Source organism: Triticum aestivum, chromosome 5B, assembly GCF_018294505.1.
Source record: "Triticum aestivum cultivar Chinese Spring chromosome 5B, IWGSC CS RefSeq v2.1, whole genome shotgun sequence".
Classification (NCBI taxonomy): Eukaryota; Viridiplantae; Streptophyta; class Magnoliopsida; order Poales; family Poaceae; genus Triticum; species Triticum aestivum.
This window is the reverse complement of record NC_057807.1, coordinates 685,633,620-685,654,117: the sequence shown is the minus strand read 5'-3', so window position 1 is coordinate 685,654,117 and position 20,498 is coordinate 685,633,620. Positions and strand designations below refer to the sequence as shown.

At 44.1% G+C, this 20,498-nt stretch overlaps 1 protein-coding gene across 1 annotated transcript; it reads left to right on the top strand.

Moving 5' to 3' along the window:
- The first annotated feature begins 512 nt into the window (after positions 1 to 512).
- LOC123117666 (probable aldo-keto reductase 2) lies at positions 513 to 2,452 on the top strand. Its single transcript, XM_044538379.1, has 5 exons — positions 513 to 802; positions 890 to 1,093; positions 1,285 to 1,457; positions 1,545 to 1,647; positions 1,879 to 2,452. The coding sequence occupies exons 1-5, from the start codon at positions 590 to 592 to the stop codon at positions 2,218 to 2,220; spliced, it is 1,035 nt and encodes a 344-aa protein (XP_044394314.1). The 5' UTR covers positions 513 to 589; the 3' UTR covers positions 2,221 to 2,452.
- Positions 2,453 to 20,498: the final 18,046 nt, after the last annotated feature.

Here is a 20,498-nt window from a genome sequence, read left to right as displayed (position 1 = left end):
AAACGTGTTCAAAACTAACATTTTTTAAACATTGATTTTGTTTTTTTTCCCTGACTTCCACAAATGTCATTTCGTGCTGAAATTTTACAAGCATGCAAAACATTTGTCAAAGTTACCGTAATATTTTTTCAATTCTTTTGAATTTACTATTTTTTTTCAATTTACTGTTTATGAGAAAGCATTTGAGCTCAGGAGCATATACTCCATGTCCTTTCTATATCTACTCCTCACTCCGTCTCATAATATAATATACTTTTGACACTATATTAATGTTAAAAAACGTCTTACACTATCGAACGGAGCAATGAGTAGTAGTGGGTAGCAACATGCCATTCTCTGTCTGCCGGATTGGTCGTCGTGAAAAGTCTTCGGGGAAGAAAAGGAAAGCTCCTCGTTAGCTTCCCTCTTGCGACCTGCAGCCAGGCTCTTGCAGCACGGCACCCTGCCTCCCTCCCTCCCTCCCTCCCTACATATACATATGCGGCGACGCTACTACGTACTACCTCACCTCACACAGTCACCAGCTGCTACCATCTTGCTAAACAATCCAAGCTACCTAAACGTACCTAAGTGAGCCAGTCGATCGAGCATGGCGTCGGTTCCCCGCATGAAGCTGGGCTCCCAGGGAATGGAGGTCTCGGCGCAGGGCCTCGGCTGCATGGGCATGTCCGTCGCCTACGGTCCGCCCAAGCCCGACGCCGACATGGTGGCGCTCATCCACCACGCCGTCGCCGCCGGCGTCACCTTCCTCGACACCGCCGACGTCTACGGCCCTCACACCAACGAGATCCTTCTCGGCAAGGTAATTAAGCTTGGTCCTAGAATAAGACTGTTTGATCTCTACTCTACGGACGTGCGCTCATCAAGGTGCTCGATCATGTCGTGACAGGCGCTGCAAGGCGGCGGCGTGAGGGAGAAGGTGGATCTGGCCACCAAGTTTGGCGGCTTCTTGGGAGAGGATGGGTGGAGTGTCCGCGGGGACCCGGCGTACGTGCGTGAGGCGTGCGAGGGCAGCCTCAAGCGGCTCGGCGTCGACTGCATCGATCTCTACTGCCAGCACCGCGTAGACACCAGGGTGCCCATCGAGGTCACGGTGAGTGTCTGCTACTACACTACTACGTACTAGTACATACATTCTGTAATTCGTTTCTTGTTTTGTTTGTGTGGCTACTGTGGATAAACACATACTACGAGTAGTACATAGTACATGTACCACTATATAGATAGATCCATGCTCCTTGTTTTTCATATTGCCGGTTTAATTTACTTTGCACACGTTGTTAGATTGGTGAGCTCAAGAAACTAGTCGAAGAAGGAAAGATAAAGTACATCGGATTATCCGAAGCATCTGCATCAACGATCAGAAGGGCGCATGCCGTTCATCCTATCACTTCAGTTCAGATCGAATGGTCACTATGGAGTAGGGACGTGGAAGAGGACATAATTCCAACTTGCAGGTGTTGTGCAAAAACCACCTATATATTTCGTTTATTGAAAATCATGAAGCTTAATTATCAAAATGATTTTTTTCTTGACAATTTCAGAGAACTTGGAATTGGAATCGTGTGTTACAGCCCACTTGGTAGAGGGTTCTTCTCTGTAGGATCGAAATTGGCTGACTCACTATCAGACGACGACTTCCGCAAGGTGATTATTGACCTATTCTGGTAGCTGCTTAATTCTTTATTATCTTTTTGGCTTCTAATGTACAATCATCTAACTCATGGTGCTTATAATTTGTGGAATGCTCACCTTTCAAGTGTGTAGAAACATTTTTAAATTGTGCATAGCAATGCCTCGTAAATTTCTTCCTAGAAAAGAGAAGTGAAACTTCTATGATTCGCTGGCTCTTTCACTGACAGTGTTCTACCATTGCAGATTTTACCTAGATTTCAGCCAAAGAATCTTGAGAAGAATGCCCTGATATTTGAGAGTGTTAACGCAATGGCAACAAGAAAAGGGTGCACACCATCACAACTTGCATTGGCATGGGTTCATCATCAGGGGAGCGATGTTTGCCCCATACCGGGCACGACAAAAATGGAGAATTTCAATCAGAATGTGGGAGCACTGTCTGTGAAGCTCACACCAGAGGAGATGGCCGAACTCGAGTCTTACGCTGCCACAGGTGATGTCCATGGTGACCGATACCCTCCAATGATGAATACTTGGAAGGATTCTGAGACCCCTCCATTGTCCTCTTGGAAAGTTGAGTGCTGAATAAACTAGCTAGCTGTTGGTTTTCCATGTATTTTTTGTTTCACGTTTAGCAGTGCACGAACCCACGTATTGTGTGGATGCCGTCCGCGTCGAGTCCGGCAATGGCATGTGTGTCCATGTCGCTGCCATGCGTGCAACATGGTCTAGCTGCACGATCGGTCCATGGGATGGAACAGATCGTCCGGTTTGTGGACTAATAACTTGAGCTCGACGTCTTCCTTATGCAAATAAATTGAGAAAGAGAACGAGAGAAAAGCAGCAAATATGTACGCTGCACAAAATCATCTTGCATTTGTGCCCTTGCGAATTAAACCCATGTTCATCCCGCACCCGCCACTGGTAGTGAGTTGAGAGTTAACCATTGGTACTATAGCCGCCCGAGAGGATGCCGAAGCAGATGGTGAAGAGTAATGTTGACGACCACACCTCCAAGCCACCCCCACCCCTCCCCCGGAGAAGGCCTTGTTTGGTTATAGGAGAACAAACCTCCATAGTGGAAGTAATCCTCATGTCACTACTGCAGGAATGGCTAGCAGTAGCGGGGGCCAAAATCCCAGTAGTGGCGGGCAGTGCTCCCAGGGGCTGTAACGCCCCGGACATAACCGTGAGTTACTGGCCGTTACTCCTATCGGGATCTAGACTGACCCCACAAATCAACACTAGTCTTTCCTGCGCATTTTGTCCTCACTCGTGCGCATCTAATACCAACTTTCTAGTTGGTCACCCACCCTAAAATTGCTTCAAGCTGAGTGTGCTTAACTTCGAAGTTCATTCCGAATGGGCTCCCAAAAAGAGGGAATTCCTTATTGATATGAGTAGTTTATCATTCCTATTAAGCCATGTTATCATAGGGGCGCACACCACTGGTCTCGTGCTATTGCTAACATGACATTAGTGGCGGGCGGGCGACCACCACAAGTAGAGCACTTAAATTCGCATACATTGTTTATTGTCTGCCATAGTGTTTTTGAGGAAATATGGCAGTTGCCAGATTTCACCCACCACATGTGTTGGGCTAACAAATGGCAGCTTCCTCTTTTAGCCCGCGATTGGTAAAAAATCAGACGGAAATGATATTGTTGCACCATTTTGCACCTCATCATGACATTGCATTACATATATGAATTATCGCCTCAACATTCATTGACAACATACATGACATAATGAAAAGTATTACTAAAGCAATCATAGTAAGTTCATTGATAGAAGCATATTTCGTTACAAAATGAATACTTTGACCATTTGTTTAGGGGTCAAATGAGTGGCGCGCGACATTTGAACCGAGAGTGTGTTACCATGACCCTCACATATTACATTAACGACGAGTGCATGTAACTAATGGGGACCAGTGGGCCGCTTGCTCTAAAACTGTAGATCTGGCCTCTCGAAGAGCCCATTAAACTACCTCACCCGGTGTGGGTTTGGTGGTTATACTCATACACGGCCAGATCGTCAACCTCTTATTTGGGGTCGCCTCCGTCAAGATGCACACCGCTAGGTCATCGAACCGCGTCTTAGCTATCTTCTGCATCTAGTACTCAGGCGGAGGTGGAGTGGGGGCGGTGGGCGAGGCGGCGGTGCGCGGAGGCAGTGCGGGGCGGCGGGCGGGGCTGCGGGAGGGGCGGCGGTGCGAGGCTGCGGGTGGGGCGGTGGGCGGTGGGTGGTTGTGGCCGGATCAAGCGGCAATTAAGTCTTCGCAATAATAATCTGTTGTACATCACTAAGTTTCACTCTCATCATAACCATCGGTTATCAATAACTAATGCTTCAGAAGATGCATTGGCAATGTCATCGACATATTGGTAAGTACCTTCAGGATCTAATAAACAATATGAGAACAAACAGTGTCCACATATCAAAGGTCTATATGTTTTTTGGGATTTTCTTTGGATGAATGGAGAACATTCCTTTTAGTAAATGGAGTTAAAAAAATTGTGTGGTCTCATCAATAAAGAGCTCGGTAATAATGATGCCAAAAGACCATTTGATGTTTTTTATCAGATATTTTCTCAATGTCATGATTTTGCTTACCAAGTTCATGTTGAGGCAGAAAGTAGAATTGAATCATATGGTAATTGTCCATGGATTTGAGTTTGGTTGGAAAATGGTTATTGATAAGTACAAACTACAAAATAACACTTCTCTTGTACATTCCTTGGATTTTAGACACAAGTATGCTAAGGCATAATTTCCGTGAATCTTCTACGCAAAGCAAACAAGCACACGATGTGGTGAAAGTGCAAATCCTTTACTAAAAACTTATGTACCCATTGGATGTCGAATGCAAATTTTTGAGAAACAACACCAGAGAATGCCATTTGAGCGAGCAGGAGAGGAAAGTTATAAATAAAAAAGAACAAGCCTCGTAAGTTTCCATTGTTTATACATATTTTTTATTGCATGAACTTTTACACATACTTATAAGTTAATTTGTTCTTTTTGCAGACTTGTGTTGTTTTAAAAGCTAATAATCCACTTGATATGTGCATTTTTTTTAGATGCTTGGAGATTACTTATGTAAATTTGGTGATTATCAAGTTCAGGTTATCATTCCAAACAAACATCACAAGATAGTTTACAGAAAAGTTGTACAACAAGAGAAATGGTCGCCCTGCTTCCACATTATTGACAGCTAATTATTTTCAAATGTCCAGTTGCGAATCCGGATAGTATGAACATATGAGTCTTCTCTGCACTCATATTTTCAAGGTCTATTCTATTGAATCTTTGTGCATATATTAATTTAGTAACATTACAAAGATTGACTATATATGTATATTCTACTTTCAGGTCATGACTTGTTTGGATATCTAAGACATACCAGAAAATCATATAATGAAAATGTGGACATTTAATGCTCATGGCATTCTTCCTGCCAATCTAGTAATCTATCGAAAGGATCATGATTTGCATGCACACAATACATTCCCTCATCATACAATTTATGTGAAAGCCCTTGAGGTAATTACACTCGGTGATAGTAATGCAGAATCTTATGATATTCTTGTGCAAGGTTTGGACAAACTTGATTCTACGCATGTCCATTATGCAGACGTCAAAGACGATAAATGTATTTTACACATGAAAGATGTTGTTGACCAAACAAATACAACTACCACTCACCAACCGTCTTCAAATCATGAATTCACACTTGCAATATAAATCAGATGAACCCCTTAATATTTTGTTTCCCTAAAAAAAGATGGATCCGGACGCCCAATATCGTCATGTTCAAGACCACCTTATGAGAAGATCACACAAAGAACTAATTACGGCACAGTTTATTGCGAGAAAGGACAGGCTCGTGCAACTAGTCCTCAAATAACTCATTTGCTAAAGCAACCCAGGAAAGCCCCGATCTACAACACTTGTCATATTGTTGGCCGCGCACAAAATCAATGCAGCTTATTGGCCGCAAAGGTTGGAAATTCTCTGTAATGCAACATGATGTCTTTGCTTGAACCTTTTCCTTCCATTTAATGATCCATGTACTTCCTTCCTCACGAAGTGAATACTTATTTGAATCATTGTGATTCATTCATATTTTCATTAGTTAACTTCAACATTTCTAAAAGAAAAAACTAATTGTATGTTCTTTTGATTAACATTATAATTCATAATCTTTTCCACACCTGTTTATGTATCCTTCAACAAATAATTTTTTTAAACATGAACAACCTATTTCCTCTCACCATTGTTTTTTTTTCGAGCAACCGGCAGGAGCTCTGCCTTTTCATTAAGAAGAAGAGAATTGACCAGTTTATAAGGAAAACCGGCCGAAAACCGATACATCTGCGATACACGCACACGCCAGCCCCGAGGTTGCGCACCACTCGAGTCGACGACACTGTCACCCAAGTGACCAGAGACGACACCCTACAACAGAACACTGGGCTCCGGAGCCGCCGCTCCGACATCCACACCGGCCCCGAGGCCACGCACCAGCCTAATCGATGGCTCTGCCGCCCTAGAGGCCAAAGCCAACACCCTACGCACACGAGATCTCCGGCGCCGCCGCACCGACTTCCACTCCGGCCCCGAGGCCGCGAACCCACCTAGTCGATGACCATGTCGCCCTGGCGACCAAAGCCAACCACCACACGAAGGAGATACCCGGAGCCGCCGCTTCGACTTCCACGCCGGCCCCGAGGCCGCGCACTCGCCTAGCCGATGACAAAGTTGCAAAGCCACAGAGCCACCACCAGCAGATGAAGGACCGGGCCTTCAAAGGCGTCACCCCCAAGAGGGAAGCGACGAGGAACGCCGCTGACGCCCACTTAGGCCAAGGCCGAAGTTTGGGTTTTCACCCGAAGAGCCCGTGGCTGAGTTGACGAGGGAGGTGAAGGGGCTCCACGACGCCGCCTCCAACAAGGAAACGACGTCCTAGGACGCCGTCGACACCGGCATCAACCAAGGTCGAGCAAGGCTTTCACCCGGAGCTCACCAAACCCATCATCACCACAGCCAATCACCACCGACGGCGGCCAAGCTCTCTACACCACTCGCCACCGCAAACCGCCTCTTACACGGCCAGCAAAACCACCACGGCACCACACGCCGTCATGGCAGCCCCGCACCCACCGCCAAGAGCAGCGCCGCCGCGCCGCCATCCTCCCTCCTCCCTGCCGCAGCCAAACCACAGCGCCGCCTGCAGCCCACCGAACTCGAGGCTGACCCGCCGCCCGGCATCCGAGCATCTCAACCCCGCCATCACGCGCCCGAGATCCACGCCGCTGGAGCAGCAACACTCGCAGGGCCGCCAGCCTCCCGTGCTAGATCCAGCCAGCACGCCCGCGTCAGAGGACCAGGCCACCGCCCACGCCTGACCGAGGCACCTCCTCTGCCCCGTCACCGCACGCAGCCGAAGAAGCCCGCCAGGCACCACCCCCGCCCGATCCAGATCGAGGACGAGGCGAGCCAGCCCCACCACCATGCCGCCCGGCACACGGCCCACTCTGTTGCCGCCGAGAAAGCGCCGGAGAGCCACCGCGCCGCTGCGCCCGGTGCCAGCGCCGCATCTCACCATTGTGCTACATTTAAATTTTGGATTCTAACCTTTGTCTTTATTTGAATGCAATTTACTACTGAAGTAAAAAAAATCCGGTATTGCGAGACACATTCAACAACAACCAATAAAGAGATATGAAATGATTTATTTCAAACATAGTTAAACAGTTACTCCAAATAAAAGATTATACCTTGCATGAATCATAATTCATTACACCCTTAACTATATTTTTTAAACAAGAAATCGTATGATTTATCTGCTTGTTATCACAATATGTTATGCTGGGAAGTGGATTATATGTCCTTGGACCAATGACAACTTGATTGCCAATCAAAAAGATCTGCATAAAGATTAAGTTAGAGAAGCAGCATTTGTCATGTCAAATACTGTGGATGAGAAGATAACTTGCCAAAACAGATCATAGCCATAAATTTTATAACTAGACTATTTGACTCTATTTGAAACTTCGTGATGCTAATAGCATCAACAAGAAAGTTTATTGCATATGCACACCAATTATAAATCGGCTATGTAGTCACTCCTACAAAGAGCTACCCAATAAACCACATTCGTGTAGTCAGGTTTTGATGATGCAGTTATAAAGTGACACAGAACAAATAGAACAAAAGTTGCCTTTAATAATGCCTTTTCAGCTCGACTTGATTCTATCGTTAAGTGTGCTCCCAAGAAATTCTCAACCTGTTTCAAACTATGACCATAATATCCTATCATTATGATATTGTTCTTCAAAAAGTCAGCAATTGTTTTGATCATCGTCTACAATTATTTGTTTTCGTCCACAAGGAATGCCGAACACTTTCTGCAAATCATGACATAAAATCTGGCCTTCCTATCTTCTGGAATATTCAAACACCGTTCCCTTCAATCAATTACATGAGCAGGCTATTTGGTGTACTTATGGTCAACAAGCGATAGTTTGGGCAACTCTAACAATCCATCAAGTTTGATCTCTATGAGCATCAACTTTTTTACTCTGAAAAGACCATCCAAAACAACTTCTGTATGATCAACGTCCAATGTTGATGTTAAAATATACACTCCTCATCTTCATTATCTTGAATCGAATCTTTGGTTTTCTTGACATTACTAACATCTTGTACCAACAACCTAACAGTGATTAATTAAGCTTAAAACCAGTATTTAAGTATTAAGTTTGTGAAACAAGTGATTAGTAATAACTTTACTATTAATTTTGTAGTACAATTACCAAATTGTCATAACAAAGTAATACAATAGTTTCAATTAATAAATTATTCTTTATATGCATCATGTGACACAAGTTCATTTACTGATAAACAAATATAACAGTTAGTTTCATCGTCTGTGACTTGAAACAATAATTTTACATGCATGTAATTACTAAAGAAATGTTGTATTAAGAAAGGGTGAACGCGAGGATCATTTTCTCCTAGCGATAAATCAAATCAAACCATGGCGCTGCCGTGGGCGACCACATCGTGGCAGGCCCACCGCCTGTGGCCGTCGCCGGGGATGCCCTCCACATCCATTAGGAACGCGGTCCACGCAGTCGTGCAGCTTATACAGACATCAAGTCTGTCAACAAATGCCACTTTTGCTGACAGACACACAAATCCATTAGCTATAGTGGATCCTGGTGTAATGAAGTGGGCAAAAAGATCTATCTTCACCAACACTGGTAAAGATCCAAGTCCTAGAAACCAGTCTGAGTACATATGTTGACACTAGAGTTCGTTTTGATTTTACATAACATTCCAGAGTGCCTGAGTTAAAAAAATTGATATGATGAAAGTTCCATGTATGAGGTCCTTGTACAATGTTAGTCATGTTTTGAACTTCAAACATCAGGCTAAATTTTGCAAAGTCACATTAAATGGAACTCTGAACCAATGAGTAACTTAACACATCCCAAGACAATTTTGCTTATGTGGCAAGTATTTAATGAGGAAAGAGATGCTTGTGGTAACATAATACGTTACTGTAACATAGCGCTTTCCGAGGCAAAATGAGTCTATGAGATAATAAATGAAGCAATCTATGGTACTACTACTATGTTACTTTGCACCATGGAGGTAATAACTTACACTAGTGTCATATGCATGACACTAGTCTAAGTTACTCCCCACTATGACCAGCAAATGGACTTACCGCCTGTCGTGAATTCTTCAGATTTTCTATCTCTTGCATAGCTACCTAGCGCACATGAGGCATGCAATGTATGGGTTGTGAAGATATTAGATTGACCTAGACCAAGTGTTTTTATGTTCATCTTCATCTTTCATGTCAAACTAGTTGCACCGTTGTTACTTGAGGATATTTGTTGAGTAACTTTCTCACGCTATTTGTTGTTTTAGCATTGCTTTGGTATACTCCCTCACAGATTGGTTGTGTGCATCGAAATGATGCAACGGCCGGGTGAATTCCTCGTTGTCCAAAACAGAACACCCCGCTCATAGAATATTATGACCTCTGATGCAGATGAGGTCGAGATTAGAACTTGCCACTTTATATGTTAGGTGCGAAGTAGCATATATTCTATAAGCAAGAGAGAAATGGATTGATGCAACACGCGTGTATTAATTGCTCTCAAGGGGGATATCACTACCAAAATTGATGAGTTTGTGAGTGTTTTTTAGAGCACTCGCGAAGGTCCTCCTTAGCTGTGTGCTGAGGAAAAGCTCTTAGTAAAATACAGGCACTCATCAAAGCCAGTGAAAGTCAAAATACACTTGGCAAAGAGTCGGGCGCTCGAGAAACGTGGTAACACATGTCCCTGCTCCCCGAGATTGATGGAGGGATGATGCCGCGACATCATTTGCCGAGTGTCGTCTAGCAGAAACTCGACAAAATGGTAGATCGGATAGTATTGTTCATCTTTGAAGAGTGCCATTTGGCAAACAGTCGGCAAAGCGATGGACCCGTTAGTACTATCCATGTTTGCCGAGTGTATGTCATGCGGCACATGGTGAAGGCATTAAGTTCCTTGTTGTTTGAGGACCCGATGAAGACATTAAGTTCTATGGATAATCGTGCTTCTAAAATAATCATGTTCCCCTCAAGATATCTGCACCTGTCACGTCGCAGGCCAATTGGTTTGCGCAATCATCTGCATACTTCATGTGTGGCTTGGGGAGTTGGATATCTCCAACTACCCCAATGGATAGGACATCTCCTATCACTAAATTACTGAAGGTAAGGCCATGTACAATGGTGGGTGCTTAGCCAGATGCCATAGGAAAAAAACCCGGTTTTTTTACTCACATGGGATTGCACCAGTGCTTAAGAAGGGAGGTAGAAGCAAATGTTTGCTTCGGTGCCAGTCGATGCTTGGAAGGAATAACTGCTCCCTTCAAGCCTCCATCCACAGAAAAAACATTCAGAAAAAAGACCCCAACCACTAGTGCAGAACCGGCCTTTAGTGCCGGTTCGCCAATCGGCAATAAAGAGTGGGGACTAAAGGTCCCCCCTTTAGTACTGGTTGGTCACGAACCGGCGCTAAAGTGCCACCACGTGTCACGAGCCAGGCCCGGGTGCGTGTAGGACATTAGTACCGGTTGGTAACACCAATCGGTACTAAATGTTTGGGTGTTTTTTCCCTTTAATTTTGTGTTTTCAATTTAATTTAGTGATTGTTTTACATTATAATGAGTTGTTAAATCATTAGGTGAAAGTACCGTGGATTAGTTTTGACTGGATGCATTGGATCTAGCTACTAGCTAAGTGATCAAGTATATGCCATATTCATATTATACTTGATCAAGTATAATGTATATGGATATGGCATATACTTCATCACTTAGGTAGGATCCATCCAGCTGAAACTAATCTGCGGTTTCTTTCATTAAATGATATAATAACTCATCATCATCATCATATTAATATAAAAACTCTTGCATCATATCATTAAACATTGAGAAGCAGTAAAACGGGGCGAGCTACGGCTCCCCACAGCGATTTGAAGTTCTTGGCCGTCCGATCATACTTATCCACGGTTCAGATCTCAGGGTCGTTTCACCGCTTGCATGTGCTCGTTTCTTAACCTCTCAAATCGTGCGACCTGCTCGGCCCACGATAATTGGGCAGCTGCTCCGCAGCCCGACCTGGGAGTTATCTCCTTAATCGGGCCCGACAGTCAAAGGCGCCCGTAGGCCCAATAATAGCATACTACCGAACCGCTTCGTGCTCTTCACCTATCCCCAATCTATTCCAATCCCGACGACTCCGTTCGTCTCGGCGGCGGCCGCGTGCAGGGAGTCACTTCATTCCCATGTCTCCAATCCCCACGACTCCGTTCGTCTCGGCGGCGGCTGCGCGCAGGGGGTCGCTTCATTCCCATGTCTCTGCTTCGCTCATCCACGAACCTCCGTCTCGCCGCCGCCGCCGTCACCGCCACCGCCGCCGCCACCGTCATTCCCCTCTGACCATGTCTCCTCTGGCGAACCATGGGTGTGCCGCCGCGGCCAGGGCCTAATTAACCGTAGCCATGCGCCCGTTTTCCTCCCCCGCTGCAACGCCGTGAGGGGCAGCATCACCAACGAGAGAAGGATATGGAGGCAATAATGCGGTTGATTTCTTATACATCGTTCGGTTCTACATGCCTGCCCTTCTCTTTGCTTTGTTTTGTCCAAATCCTAACTCATAAGTCGTGAGTTCGTTCTGTATTTTATTTTGGGGGTTTCCTCAGCCGACGTAGCTATATTGAACGAAGATTACCTTCTGCCGTTTTCTCCATGGATGCGTGATGATTCTTTCTTGCCGTGGCTTGGATATAGCTGCTCACTCCTCCCATCTAATGTGTATCATCGCATTTTTTTTTGGAGAAAAACTGTTCGAAGATTTACGGGTACAACTTATTTTTTAACCTAGTCCGGATTTGTGGTGATGGATAACCCTTCATTAGGGTTTGGCGCCCCTGGGGCGACGCCCTCGTCGCCGCCACGATCTGGCCAGCCAGCCGCCGTGCAGGTCGGCACCCTTTCCATGCGTGGCCCCCATCCGCGCTATGGACATGTTGCGGCTTCGTCCGCCCGTAGCCCGTCGGAGCACGTCCGTGCTCCGAGCGGCCAGCTTGTTGAGGAGATGGGGAAGATTCAATCTGGTACACCCCATGGCGTTTGCGGCATGAACTCTGAGGAAAAGGTAGTCAGAAGCTCCGCCATCAGATGGCAACCTGGGTCCTCCGCCTATGCAGAAAGGCCTAGAGCTTGTAGCGAGTCACATCTAAAGCTGCCAGATCCTCCTGATCGAATCAAGATGGCGGCTAGCGAACACACCCTTGGAACAGCTGGTTCTGTGGTGCCGACACCTCTGCTAACTACGGCGAACGGGCTGGTGAATCCCCGTGAGAAGCTGGCAGCTGGTGGGGGCAAAAAAGGGGCACCTTGGGTGGACGCTACCCGCCCGAAGCCGGCTGCCGAGGGACCTAAGGGCTTGACCGGTGGCATCAACTGCTTAAGTTGGAATTGTCGCGGTGCGGGGAACACCACGACTGTTGGTGAGCTAGTTTCCCTGGTTAAAATCAACAATCCTAGCATTGTTTTTCTTTGTGAAACTCGCCAGAAAAAAGAAAAAATGCATCGCCTGCGGAATAGGTTGGGTCTTCGTGGTTTCGAAGGAGTTAGTAGTGATGGCCTTAGTGGAGGTCTTGCTATGTATTGGCATGAGAGTCTGTCAATTGAAATAAAATCTAGCTCCAGCAGGTACATCGATGCCCAGTGGCGGAGCCAGCTATCTGGCTAGCTTTGGCGTCCGCCACACCTAACTTGCCGCATTGACTAAGGTAGTACCATATATACTAGTACATCTTTGAAAATTTGAGCCAACACACTACTCTAGATCCATGGATATCTGCTTGTGTGCCCGGATCTGGTTGCTGGTTAATATAGATGATGAGTTGATGACCGGTTATTCTCGTTCATGTGCAAATGCTGACACAAAGTAATATGTCCTTATATAGTATCTAGATTTTGTATTATACATAGTTTTTTCTCTCGTAAGCTCCGCCACACCTACAAATTGTTCATGCCTTCGCCACTGTCGATGCCTATGTTCATGATGGGATGGATAAACCCCCATGGAGATTGACATGTGTTTACGGTGAGCCAAGAACAGAGAATCGCCACTACATGTGGGAGACTATCCAAAAACTGCGAGCTGAATCTGATTTGCCGTGGCTCCTGATAGGGGACTTTAACGAGGCGTTGTGGCAGTTCGAGCACTTCTCAGCCACACCTCGCCCTGAAGCTCAAATGGCGGCCTTCCGCGAAGTTCTCTCGGTATGTTCTTTAACAGACTTGGGGTTTGCAGGCATACCCTATACGTATGATAACGGAAGACAAGCCAAAGCAAATGTCCGTGTTCGGCTGGACCGTGCACTCGCTGATGACTCGTGGCGTGACATTTTCTCGGATGGGCAAACTGTCCATCTAGTCTCACCGGCCTCTGATCATTGCCCCATACTAGTCAAGCTCCTGCAGGAGTCTCGAACAGCAGGAAGTCACCGGCCAAGACGTCATTATGAGATTCTATGGGAGCGAGCTGCGGAGCTCCCTGAAGTTATTGCTGCGGCATGGAGATCAATGGGAACCAAAGCTGACTTGGGAGCAATTAAGGCCGGGCTGGATAATCTAATGACACACTTGCAAGGATGGAGTAAAAAGCGTTTTGGCAACACTCTTAAGGAGCTAGAAAAGGTGCGTAAAGAGCTAGAAGACCTGCGAGCAAGTAATGCTGAATAGAGAGAAATCCGGCGAAAGTCAGATTATATGCAGGAACTCTTGTATCGGGAGGAGATGCTGTGGATGCAACGCTCTCGCATCAACTGGCTGCGTGAGGGAGATCGCAATACAGAGTTCTTCCACCGAAAGGCTACTTGGCGTGCACGTAAAAATAGAATCAAGCGACTACGTGATGAACATGGTGTTTGGCAGGAAGATGCTACAGCAATGCAGAAGTTAATACAGTCATATTTTCAGCAGCTTTTCACTAATGACCCAAACCTGGAGGCTAGCGATGTAGTACATCTGTTTCAGGAACATGTCACCGGAGACATGAATGATTTTCTGTGTAGAGATTTTACAGAAGAGGAAATTGGAGATGCTCTTTTTCAGATCGGGCCCCTTAAGGCCCCAGGCATCGATGGATTTCCGGCACGCTTCTACCAAAGGAACTGGGAGGTAATGAAGGCCGAGGTGGTTAATGCAGTAAAGTTATTTTTTGCCACGGGGGTGATGCCAGAGGGGGTAAATGACACTGTTATCGTACTTATTCCTAAGTGTGACCAGCCATGAACTGTGAAGGACTTCCGACCCATTAGCTTGTGTACGGTTCTGTACAAGGTGGTTGCTAAATGTTTGGTTAACCGTCTCCGGCCGATCCTGGGCGAGCTTATATCTGTTAACCAAAGTGCCTTCGTTCCGGGGCGTTTGATCACAGATAACGCCCTTTTAGCTTTTGAATGCATGCATTTTATTGAACATAACACAAATGAGGACAAACAATTCTGTGTATACAAATTGGATCTGTCAAAGGCTTATGATCGTGTAGACTGGGGATTTTTGAGGAAAGTGATGCAAAGGTTAGGCTTCGCTTGCCGGTGGGTCGAATGGATAATGTCATGCGTGACCACGGTGAGGTATTCAGTCAAATTCAATGGAGCTATCCTGGATTCATTTTCCCCATCGCGCGGCCTCCGTCAAGGTGATCCGTTATCCCCATTCCTATTTCTTTTCGTGGCTGACGGTCTGTCTGCTCTACTCCAGAGAGAAGTGCAGGGCCAGAGTATTGAGCCTTTAAAGGTGTGTCGTCGAGCGCCAGGTATATCACATCTCCTCTTTGCGGATGATAGCCTCCTCTTTTTCAAAGCGGAGGTCCAACAGGCGGAACGGGTAAAACAAGTGCTTGTGGAATATGGTCAAGCTACGGGGCAGTTGATTAATCCTGAAAAATGTTCCATCTTCTTTGGAGAGACATGCCCGATAAGAGTGCAAGAGGATATTAAAACTGTTCTTGGTGTGAGTAGAGAAAAGTTTGAGGCAAAATATTTGGGTTTGCCAACACCCGATGGACGCATGCACAAAGGTAAATTCCAGAATCTTCAATCAAGATTAGCCAAGAGAATCCTCCTTTGGGGTAACCAGCCTCAGGGCGGCAAGGAAATATTAATAAAGGCAGTGGCTCAGGCGTTACCAACACATATCATGGGTGTCTTTAAACTCCCTTTTGAGTTATGTGATGATCTCACGCATATAACAAGGAATTTTTGGTGGGGTGCCGAGAATGGGAAAAGAAAGACACATTGGGTGGCCTGGGATAATATGGTGAAACCTAAAAGTCATGGCGGCATGGGATTCAGAGACATGCGTTTGTTTAACCAAGCACTACTTGCTCGCCAAGCCTGGAGGCTGCTGGAATTCCCTAACTCCTTGTGTGCGCAGGTACTTAAGGCCAAATACTATCCCAACGGCGTCCTAACAGACACAGTCTTTATTGGTAATGGCTCCTCCACTTGGCATGCGATTGAGTATGGCCTCGAGCTACTTAAGAAAGGTATCATCTGGAGGGTAGGGAATGGAGCTAGCATACGAGCTTGGCGAGATCCTTGGATCCCACGTAGTCATCAGCTGCGTCCGATCACTGCTAGAAGGAGATGCCGGCTAAGATGGGTGGCAGATTTCATCGACCCCAATGGAAGCTGGAATATGGCCCTTGTCCGCCAACACTTCTTGCCTGTTGATGTTGCGGAAATCATCAAAATTAAACCGTCAACACGGAATCAAGAAGATTTTCTTGCATGGCACCCGGAGAAACGAGGGATGTTCACTATGCGCAGTGCATACCACCTGGCTCTTGATGAAAAAAATGCGTAACGAAAGCAGTGGCGCGTCCAGCAACAATCCAAGCGGTTACAGACCTGACTGGAAGCTCATTTGGCAATGTCCAGTCCCTCCTAAGGTACGGATTTTTGCATGGAAGCTTGCATCTAATGCTTTGGCTACCCAGGAGAATATGTGCAGAAGAGGTATGGAGGAAGATCCCACATGCACTGTGTGTGGACGGGAACCAGAAGATGCTTTCCATGCCCTATTCCGATGCCCACATGCGCGTGAGCTCTGGGCAGCAATGCGTCAAGAATGGACCCTCCCAGCTGAAGGCGTTTTTTAGCCAACTGGGCCTGAATGGATATTGCAAGCTCTATATGCAATGACGGAGCAGCAGCGGGCTATGGTTCTCATGATTCTTTGGCGTGTATGGCATTGCCACAATGAAATCACCCGCCAAAAAATCCCACCAACGGCTCAAGGCTCAAAAAACTTCCTGGCAAGTTACCTCAACTCTCTCTTGCTTATTCGGCAGCATCCTATTGTTGATGTTCAAAAGGGAAAGCAAGTAGTGGATTACGTCCAGAGCTGCACCACTACACGCCACTCGTCGGATGGCCGTCAAAAAGTGCGTCAGAAATGGGAACCTCCATCAGCGGACCGGGTCAAACTCAATGTGAACGGGCATGGCGCTTCGTGACAGTGCTGGATCCTCGATCTTCGTTGCATGCAGGTACCTCTTTGGATGCGCCGACGCTGTGGACGCAGAACTTGCTGCGATGGAGGAGGGCCTGGCCCTTGCGCTCCAATGGTCGCCACTTCCGTTGTCCGTGGAGACGGACTGTGCTGAAGCTGTTGCACTGGTGCAATCCTCCACCCCTAACCTGTCGCGCTATGTGTGGCGTGTCCAGAATATTCGTGAACTTCTTCAGGAAAGAGATGTCTCGATCGTCAAAATCAGTCGCGAAGCCAACTCTGTGAGCCATGGCTTAGCACAGCTAGGTAGAGAGCAGGTGAAAACTGCAGTTTGGCTAAGAAATTTCCCTCAGGAAATTGCCATAGCTATGAACACCGATTGTATCTCTATTGCTAGCTAATATATTCACTCTTTCCTCGCAAAAAAAACTTATTTTTAAACCTTGGGCAATGACTGCTTCATGCAGTAAATCCTGGAGCATTTTTTAAAGTATGCTTGGTTTTTTTTAGCATCAGTACAGACACAAGCGCTCATATACACGCGCATACATTCACCCCTAAGAACGCACACACACACACACCCTACCCCTATGAGCACCTCCGAATAAATTCAGGAATAATGCGAGCATCAGTATTTGAACCCTGGTGGGTTGGGGATACCAGGGTCCACCAAACCATCTCAACCACAGGTTGGTTCGTGCTTGTTTTATTATTTAGTATAGTTAAATATTTCAGTTTGGGTAACCAAAATTGAAGCCTTGCATCTATTTAAAAATTAGATATGATTATTACTCTAATTGATGCAGTTAAAATTTGACTACCTATGTAGGTATTGCTTCGACTGCACTTGCAAGATCAAAATAGGTAGTGCTTCATCATAAGCTATTTTGTTTAACTGCTGACTTATCCACCCATGCGCTTTTGTGCCTAGGGCAAACCATTGGTGCGTTGCTACTACCGAGGAAAGGAGGAAGGACGAGGACCAGGATGTAGCATGGTCACAAAAGGTAATAAAAGCCTGACAATTGTCCATGTTATTTCTGTGCATAATTTGTCATCAAATTTAGTCGTCCCTTGCCGCAAGTCATGAAAAGGTTGCAATTGATCTCTTTTCCTGAAAATGTGTGTGTCCTTGCGGAAATAAAATCTCGTGAAGAAGCATTTGGTGTGGTTTGTGGATTGATCGAATGCATGCATGCCAAGTCTTTTTCAATATATTTTTCTTACTACTATAGAAATGCATCCAGTGACATCGATAATAAGAAATAGCCAAGTTTAAAATATGCAACATATTCTTTTACTACAGACCTACTTAACTTTCATTTTCCGCATCTATACTTATAGAAGTACATATCATTTATTTGTAAAAATAAACGGACGCAGCAACACGCACCATAATGATCTAGTGAGTATATATACTCTAGTTAGCTAGCTAAAAATCATCGTAGTCGTCATTATCACTATTTAATCATCATAGTCATTACCGCTATCTAATCACCACCAACACTAGCTTAAAGAAAAAACATTCACTTGTACCAGAAGCAAAAATATCATTGAGTTCAACATGATTGTCATGATATTATAAGCGTTCATAACACCACAAAAACAAATCACTCTTTAAGATTAAGTTCAGAACGAAGAACACGGACATGAAAGGACAAGTACTAAGAGCATGAACTAGCTAAATCACTCCTGCCGCTCTCTCTCAGGTAAAATAGCATAGAACATGTATAGCTCTCCTGATTCATCATATTGGAGCATGCAGATAAATCTGTCTCCTAATCATGGGCTGTGCTTCTCATTGCTGCCCCCTAGTACTTCTCTACGATCGTTAATAATTTTCCTCCAATCTTTCACTATTAAGCATTCATCACTTCTAGAAATCCTGAATGCACTCATGTGCAATGTAGGATATCTTGGCCGTAAGCTAACAATTGACATGCGACCTTTAGTCTCGATCCCCTGAGGCACAACTGTCATCGGGAGTCCCTGTTGAAGAACATCGTATAGTACTTAATTAATATATACTTAGCAATGAAAGTTTAGCAAAAAAATTATGTATGCAAAATATACACTAAGGACAAATAGTAAAAATCTTACCATCATTCCTAAATAGATGTGACCGTAGTTCAATACGATCACTATTGGCCGCACGTTTTGAGTACTAACATTTCTAAGTGCAAGAAGAAAATTTGTCTTGACAGTATGAAGATCATCAAGCCATGAAACATAATGATTTATCTCCTTGTAGTTTAGTTCAGGTCCGGGACAGTAGTAGGTCTTGTCTACCAAGCGCCTGACATGTTTGCTTGAATGGAAAGAAGCTGTCAATAGAAATTAGTTGTCAATTATTTTTGAATAAGCAATATCAAAGACAAAAATATACTTGAGAAGACCTCACATAATGGTAGAACTGGAGGCGTTTGCACATCGACCCATATGTCTCTATTACCTTCAATATCATCTTCCGGACGAATATCAAAGGTGATAACCATATCAGGCTCAAATGCATAAGCCTTGCATAGTGCTTGCCAAGTTTTGCATTCAAAATAGGTGTACGTGTTTGCATTGTATGCTTTGACGTTGAAAGTATAACCACAGTTTTCAGGTAAACTCTCTTTACCTCCATAGTTTCCATAGCATTGAAACTTATCTTATCCAAGACAAAAATTCTTGCATGGCAGGGGATGCGCTAGTAGAATAGTGAAAATTAAAAATTATAAGTTAGGCAAATGAAGGTATATAAGTCATGCTTAATTACAAAAACAGACTTGTCGTTGTGACTTACTGTATCGAATTCGAAGGTCTCATCCAGCTTGATGCTGAATCGCCTATCATCAACAAGGAAATTTCTATCGCACAGGCCGCGCTGGTCTTCACAGTATTCGCACATAATGAAATCTTTTTGGTCGTCAGACGACATTTCTTATGTTCATATAGGCGAAACATTAAACACTTACTAATTCAATTAATTCAAATAATTCAACTACTTCTATTAATTCAACTAATTCTGTTAATTTAACTAATTATATTAATTCAACTCATTCAAATAATCTAGTTCTACTAGTTCAACTAGTTCAAATAATCTAGTTCAATTAATTATATTAATTCAACTAGATCAACTAAGCATTTACTAAAAATAAACTAGTTATATTAATTCAACTAGTTCAAATAATCTCATATACCTAAATTTCTTACTAAAAATAAAATAGTTATATTAATTCAACTAGTTAAAATAATCTCATATACCTAAATTTTCTTACTAAAAATAAACTAGTTATATTAATTCAACTAGTTCAACTAAGCATTTAGTAAAAATAAACTAGTTATATTAATTCAACTAGTTCAAATAATCTCATATACCTAAATTTTCTTACTAAAAATAAACTAGTTATATTAATTCAACTAGATCAAATAATCTCATATACCTGATTTTTCTTACTAAAAATAAACTAGTTATACTAATTCAACTAGTTCAACTAAGCATTTACTAAAAATAAACTAGTTATATTAATTCAACTAGTTCAAATAATCTCATATACCTAAATTTTCTTATTAAAAATAAACTAGTTCTATTAATTCAACTAGTTCAAATAATCTCATATACCCTATTTTTTTTACTAAAAATAAACTAGTTATATTAATTCAACTAGTTCAAATAATCTTATATATCAAAATTTTCTTACGAAAAATAAACTAGTTCTAATTCATCTAACATTAACATTCTAACATTCTAAAAATAAACTGGTTATATT

Excerpts from the sequence above, each read along its gene's own strand:
- LOC123117666 (XM_044538379.1), top strand. The coding sequence starts at position 590 with ATGGCGTCGGTTCCCCGCATGAAGCTGGGCTCCCAGGGAATGGAGGTC. Across the intron at positions 803-889 it reads ACGAGATCCTTCTCGGCAAG|GCGCTGCAAGGCGGCGGCGT; the intron begins GTAATTAAGCTT and ends ATGTCGTGACAG. Across the intron at positions 1,648-1,878 it reads CAGACGACGACTTCCGCAAG|ATTTTACCTAGATTTCAGCC; the intron begins GTGATTATTGAC and ends CTACCATTGCAG.